Below are 7,726 nucleotides of genomic sequence, written 5' to 3'. Positions count from 1 at the left end.
ACTTTAGAAGCTGCAGAATGTACGCCGGACTGAGGATATTAACAGAACAGTTGCTGAAGGACGGTTTGTTAGTACGGACACAGGTGGCTAGGATGAAGCTAATGTCGCTTTTTCCTCGCGTTAGTTTAATCGACTACTACTACTTATCGGCATGCAATTTTTTTTACGGCCTTAAAGTTCGGCTATAATTGGTGTCGTATTTCGCGGACTTCCAAAGTGTAGCAGTTACATATGTATAATAGTTATTATGCCTCTCGATCTTTTATTCAGAGTTTGTATCTATAAAAGAAAGATTCATAGTCTAAAAGTTGCAAAACAATGAAATTATTACTTATATAATCTGAAGAAGATGCGATTTATCCTACATCCTTGCTTTTCTCTTTTGTAGCGGGCAAAATTACCTCTTAAGGCTAAGTTATAGTAGGTTAGTATAGTTAATAGAGTTAGTATATTCTAGAGCATTCTCTAGCTTACTTTATATATATTATTACCTTCAATCTTTACTTCTTATATATAATCTATAACACTATAGCTTTTTATAAAATTATTTATTAATAAAAGAGTGTCTAGATACTTGCTAGCTTATATAATCTAGTTTATCTTCACTATTATTTCTATTAACTCTATTATCTATAACTGAAATTACTATAGCCTAGATTAATTTCTAGTACTACTAGCTTACTCTAACTAGTATTCTATTATAAATATATTACTATAAACGGCTATATAGCTAGGCTTATATTCTAGAGAAAGCTATAGAGTATAGTAGTTATTCTAGATAACTTACTATCTACTTCTAGCTATAGATAGTAATAATAATAATAATAAAATCTATATTATAGCTTTACTAGATTACTACTATCTCTATCTTTATAGGTAACTAATAAGAAGCTAGTTACTAAGCAACCTAAACTCTGTATTTATAAATATATCTTTCTACTTATATATAGCTCTTTGTAAAATACTATAGTTAATATAGTACTTATAATCTGACGCGTCTTAATATATATATAATTAGTATTATTACATTATTCTTACTCGGTCTAGTATTACTACTTAGTATTACTACTTATATATAACTATAATTAATATACTGTTCTCACTAGAGCTAGTGTTACTATTATATATAGTTTATATTTTAGATTATTCTTAATTTATCTAGTGTTACTAATAGTATATAGTTTTAACTATTATACTATTCTTACTTAGTCTAGTGCTACTAATATATATTAATATATATAGTTTTAATTATTAAGCTACTCTTACTTAGTTTAGTTTTACTTATATATACTAATCTACTTATTTTACTATTCTTACTTAGTCTAGTATTACTAATTTTATATATAGTCTTACTTATTAGGCTATACTTACTTAGTCTAGCTTTATAAATGCTATATAGTTATAATTATTATAAACTATTATTATCTAGTCTAGTATTACTAGTTATATCTATTTAACTAGCTTTAGTAGAATATAATACTAATATAATACTCTATCTAAGAATATTATATTAGTATTTCTATAATATTCTTAAATTTATTATTCTTGTTATTCTCTATTAGTAGAGTAGTAGATTATATAATCTATTATACTTCTTAGTACTAGTTATAGATACTAATGTTTAGTTAATATTTCTTATTACTACTCTTAAATATGTATTTCTTATTAGTTTCTCTTAATACAGCTAGTAGAAAACATATTATATTTATATTTATATTTATATAATATTTATTGTAGTTCTAGAACGTTCTATTAATATTTCTTAATACTATTCTTAAATAGATATTTGTTTTTATTTTCTCTTAATATAGTTAGTTAGATATATATTTTATATATATATAGCTATTAGAATTCTAGAGTATTCTATTAATAGCTACTAGTTATAGAACGGCTTACTAATACTACTAGATAAGGATTTTTAGATTAAGAATTAGTATCTTAGTGGTCTTGAAAATTAAAAAGGCTTTCTTCTAGTTAGGATTTATTCTAAAGCTAGATTTCTTATATAAAACCTAATAATAAAGCCTAGTTACTATCTAGAATTAGTAACCTATCTAAGTTATCTCTAAAATAGCCTATCTTATAGTGTATTAAGCTATTTTCTAAGTATTTTCCATTTTCCAAGGAATTGAAACTCTGGAATTTAGATTTAGAAAATACTAATTTTCCGATTTCGAGGCGCTTTTCCCACTTATAGATTAGTAAGATATAGATTTAGAGAATCTATACTTAAAGAAAGAAATAGAGTTTATCTTCTCTAGAAAAATATTAAGATAATAAAGCTAAGTAAGAAATTAGATTACGTCAGAATAGAATCTTTTAAAATTATTAGAAATATTAAGAATATAAGCTATAAGCTTAATCTATTAAAAGAAATAAAAACACAACTAGTATTTTATATTTTACTATTAGAACTAGCTTCTATAGAAGTACTAGTATTAGAAAAAGTACTAGATAATTATCTAATAGAATAAGAAGAATAATATAAAGTATAAAGAATCTTAAGTAATAGCACCGAATTTGATAATATTATATAGTAATACCTTATAAAATAGAAAGGCTACCTAGACTTAGAAAATATATAGAAGCTACTTACTAACCTTAATAGATATAAATAAGATATAAAGAATTACCTTAAGAAGTTAGAGCTTATAGAAGATATAATTAAAGAATAACAAAAAGAGTCTATCTAAAATACTTTAGATTAAAGAAGATATTACTAGAATACTCAAGAAATTAAAGAGTATTAGATTGAAAAACTCTATTAAAGTATTACCACTAGACTAGTTTTAAGCTAACTTAAAGTACTCTATCTTCTTAATAGAAGTAAGCTTACAAGTAAAAATATTAGTATACTAAGCTTTAAGCGCCGACTATTCTTATTTTAATTATAAATACTATATAATAGTATCTAATAAAGCTCTCTTAGCCTTATTAAGATAATAATAAAGTTCTTTTTATTAGTCTACTATAACAAGATGCTATTACGAGATAATAAAGATTATAGTAATAGTTAGAATTCTAATTAAAGAGAAAGAAAGCAGTGCTAAGATATAGTTAATAAGATAAGAATTAATATTATATAGTAAGATTAGATTAAATTATAAAGAATACTAGATTCTTATTTGAGTTAAGTATATATTCCTAATAAACGGAAATAGTACTATCTATATACTTAATACGCCTAAGCTATAATCTCTCTAGTTAGTATAATTAGGGACTAATTATACTAATTCTACTACTTAGGCTTTCTTAGCTTCCTGAGTAATTAGTTTCTTATATAATACTTAGCACTAATTACTTCTATTCCGCATTATACGTTGCGGTTCGTAATATCTACTATTTTCTCCTACTTTTTATAGGTAACTACTAAATTGCAAGCGGTACTAGAATAGATATATTCTATATAATAACTAGAATAAAGGTCTATCTTAAAACTTAAAGACTTAGTTTTATAATAACTATATAGTATAAGTATAATAGAACTCTTAGAATATAGATAAGTAATACGATTATAATAGTAGATAGTAAAAGAAGGTCTTTTAATAGTATTCTTAGCTATTCTAGATCTAGAAACCTTTTATTTATTATAAATAAAAGGCTAATATACCTTTTAAGATAAAAGCTATAAGAAAAGAGAATAGTATTATAAATTTAGGTTATAAGGGTGGGTAAAAAAAAGTAATAAGTGCTAAGTGTTATATAATAACTAATAACTTAACACTATTAAAGCTAGAAGTAATTAGTAGAATTAGTATAATTAGTACTAATTATACTAATTTAAGGAATTTTAGTAGAAAGCTACTATAGTATATAAAAGATACTATTCTTATTTATTAGAATAGAGTACTTAACTCAAATAAGAATCTAGTATTCTTTATAATTTAACTTAATATTACTACGTGATATTTATTCTTAACTTATTAATTATATATTAGCACTATTTCTATTCTTCTTAATTAGGATTCTAATCTTTATAGTAACTTTATTATCGTATAATAACGCCTTATTATATATAGATAGATAGCTTAGACTCTTGTTATTAAGCTTATTAAAATTAAGACTCTAGGTAAACACTATAGAAATAGAAGAGAACTTAATTTATTTCTACTCTAGTACAATCTATATATCTAGTATAACTAAGAATAATTCTAAATAAAGAATAAGGTTATATTTATTATAATATATCTTAGAGAAAAGGTATTTAAATAGATGCAGCCGCACTTAAAGAATTTTCTAGAGAACTTAATATTAAACTATAATAAGAAAACTAAGACTCTATTTACTTCTTAATATAAGATAAATAGTAAATATTATCTTTATTATAATAGTAATAATATTTTGTAGATCGACTTAAAAAATTAATAGCTACTTTAAAAGATAGTCTTATTAGGTAACTTTATACTTTAAAGTGCTTTTATTTAGCTAACTATTCTTCTTAGCTAAAAAAGTCTTACGGAAAGATTAGTTTTTAGTTATATGTTGAATTCTGCCTGTCTATTCTTCTCTTTACTATGTCGCCCCGAGAAGATTAGCGCCCTATAGTCAATTTCTAAACGGAAAGCAACTAATCTATTAGGTAAGAGAAAGGCTAACTGACGGGTCCGGGTTCCTTAAACAGGATCGATTGCGTCTGGGCCGGCCGTGTTGGAGGGTCGGAACAGAAGAGCCGACGTCCGGCGACATTATAGGGCTGAGTTGTCTTCGTATCCCGACGGGCTTGCAAGACTCTTCCGCATGAGGTGTGGTATTAGGAAGATGCAGGAGCTGAAAACTGCTCGAGGGCGGCGGGGATGCCACAGTACCAGAGGATTCTACAATAGACAATAGACAATGGACAATGGACAAAGGACCCGCCGTGCTGACTGCGAATGCGAGGCACGTGAGCAACTTGACCCCCGCCTGCAACGGCCAAGCAACTGCCAAGCAGCCAGGCAACGACTTCACTTTCCGAGCACACGGGAGAGGAGGTGAGAGGAGAGGTGGGCCACTGCAGGCTGACAGCAAATGCCAGGCGAGTCTGCCTCGTCCCTGATCAGGAATCGACGACGGTCTCGATCTTCCAAAAGGCAGGAGGCGTCTTCAGCCGTAGCTGAAATAAATGCACCTGGAACGCATGATGGTGGAGAAGGGCATCGTCCCGAAGCACCTCTCACCAACCCCCTTGGCTCAACATCTGGAGTCCACTTGAGCGTCAATCTCGGACTAACCCCATGACCAGCTTCACGTCAAACCCTCACCTTACCAAGCCACTTCGCGGATCTCTTCCTTGCATTCGAGGCATGGCGTGTGATCGACGGAAGCATTGGATCTAATAGAAGGCCCGGCGCCGAGATACAACGTTTTCTCTGGATGGGAGCTCTGAGTTGTGGAACACAGCTCAGTTCACTTCGCTGCACTCCTTCGTTATTGACCGATTTATATGCAGCTACCCCTGCAACAACAAGGCTGAGCGAGCCTCCACTCTTTCAGTAACTCAGTTTACGAGCCCGAAATAGGCGACGGGTGTCCTGTGGCGCGGCAGGACCAGCAGGGCCATGAAAATAGCACGGCTGCCTTCGGGACAGTCCCCCGAATTGTGGTAAACATGTGGTCGATGGCAAGTTCACCTTCGTGGTGTGATCTACTTGAAGGAACATGAGTCTCGTATGACGCTCGACACAGCTCAGACCATGGGCTGCAGCCTAGGGACGGTGTTTAGGGCACTGACACTTGCTGACTACCAGCTCGTTTAAACGTGCAACCACCAAGTTCGCCCATTTGGTGGGCCTAAGTCATCAGCCGGCCACTCCGAGCAACCTGGTGTTGACACCTTACTGGCTGACGAGCCTTTAGCATCACCCGCATGGAGAGTCAGCAGCTTTCCGAAAGACTAATGCTTCGAATGGATCCGGGATCGCAGCGTCAGGATGACCCCTTTGCCTGTAAATCCCAGTCACTTCGATCAACCACCTTCAGCTCAAGCACACTAACTATTTAGGATGTTGAACTCATTCGTAACATATCTCGTGTCGACGCACCCTATCACTGTTCGGGCAAGGCAATCTTTTGGTACTGATTGGTCAATTAGAGAAGCTGCGCCAACCAAAAGATCGGGGCATGCTAACTAAGGTGAGACCTTTATGTGCCAGCAATGTGAGAGATCGCTTGAGCATATTCAGCTAGTCACGTGTAGCTTTGGAAGATCGATTGATTGATTGTGGTCATTGCGTCTATAAGTATCTGCCTGTTCCCTCTACCAGATCGCTAGTACTACTAGAGGTATAACCATCTGAGCACAGTCGTCGTCTCCGGCAACTAACACTGAGTGTCTCACATCAGGCTGCGATATATAAGACTGCCGCTCCTCTGTTATCGAAGACCTACAGGCTATACGGCCTCTCTGACTTCTTTCTCGAAATCTACTACCCAAGCACCCCAAATACCACCCAGCACAACTCAGCATATCAGAATCGAATACTCAACGAATATAACCGACGATGGAGAGCAACAAGCCCCTATTTGGGATTGCCGCGACACCCACAGACAAACCAGCGGGTGCAGCAACGGACGCTGCAGCGGAAGGAGCCGATAACCTCAAATGTGCGACTGGTCAGGACGTGGCCGGGGTAGCCGTGAGACCGATCGAAGAAACGGCACCCGTCTGTCAATGCTTAACACAGCCAATCGAACACACGGCAACCAAGGACATGGGTCACGAAGAGAGACTCCATATCTTCGTCGGCTTCAACAACGAATGTCCACGGTATTACCCAGGCAGCGTCATCAAATACATATCGTATTTCGGCGGATGGCCAGGAGGACAAGGACAATTGATCAGCGACACGATGTGGGCTGCAGCATCCGCGTGGAATGCGCAGAATATCGGGGTGAGGTTCCAGTGGACCACGAATCCAGCCGAGGCGACTTTCGAAGTGGTCTACGGCGGTGACAAGCCGGGTTTCGCAGCCATGGCGTTCTTCCCCAAACCGCGGGGCGGGAACCAGGTGCTCGTGTATTCGGCATCTTTCACACCAGCAGGGTTGGCTCGAATGCAAAATTCTTTCCAGCATGAGCTCGGACACATCATGGGGTTGCGACACGAGTTTGCAGACACCGAAACAGCACCCGCCGTGTTACTCGGAGCTCGGAATTCTTTGTCGATCATGGGCTACGCGGTAGCCAGGACGATACAGTCAACCGACGTCCAATGGACTAGGGTCTTTTACTCTTTACCCAACGGGACCCCCATTATAGATGCGACTCACTCATTTCCGATCCACGATTACACCCCATGATTGGATTGGTTGGGCCAGGTCTAGACTGGGAATTAGCAGTGCGTTTATTGAGCTAGCAGCCTCTTAGTGTCATGATATTGTTCAGCTTAGCCTGCCTGACTAATAATCCGCACGGTTCATTTTTATTAGTAATCTCTTGGAAGAAGGCTTTAGCTAGGGATAAATTAGCTAAATACGATTAGTAGCTTAACAAATACTCGTTTATGTCTTAATTAATTATCTTCGGAGTTTTCTGCTACACACCTATTAGGCTTCAACCTGTCCGGCCCAGCTATATCTATTGCAGCTTATAGGATGAAAATCGAGAAATTGATGTCCTAAATGCTTAAATAGCTAGCCCTTTACTCTTACAGAAAAGCTAGTATGACTAGGTAGTTACTAAGTTAAATTCTCCTATCTAAAAAAAACTATTCTATTAGCTAGTAAGATAGGCGACTAGTAAGCGAGCT

At 34.9% G+C, this 7,726-nt stretch overlaps 1 protein-coding gene across 1 annotated transcript; it reads left to right on the top strand.

Moving 5' to 3' along the window:
• Positions 1 to 6,479: 6,479 nt before the first annotated feature.
• W97_09348 (uncharacterized protein) lies at positions 6,480 to 7,277 on the top strand (the record flags this gene model as incomplete). Its single annotated transcript, XM_007787209.1, has 1 exon — positions 6,480 to 7,277. The coding sequence occupies one exon, from the start codon at positions 6,480 to 6,482 to the stop codon at positions 7,275 to 7,277; it is 798 nt and encodes a 265-aa protein (XP_007785399.1).
• Between the last annotated feature and the right edge of the window lie 449 nt (positions 7,278 to 7,726).

The sequence above is a fragment of the Coniosporium apollinis genome (genome assembly GCF_000281105.1).
Source record: "Coniosporium apollinis CBS 100218 chromosome Unknown supercont1.122, whole genome shotgun sequence".
In the NCBI taxonomy this organism is placed as follows: Eukaryota; Fungi; Ascomycota; class Dothideomycetes; genus Coniosporium; species Coniosporium apollinis.
The sequence above is the reverse complement of the archived record's forward strand: the minus strand, read 5'-3'. Positions and strand labels throughout refer to the sequence as shown.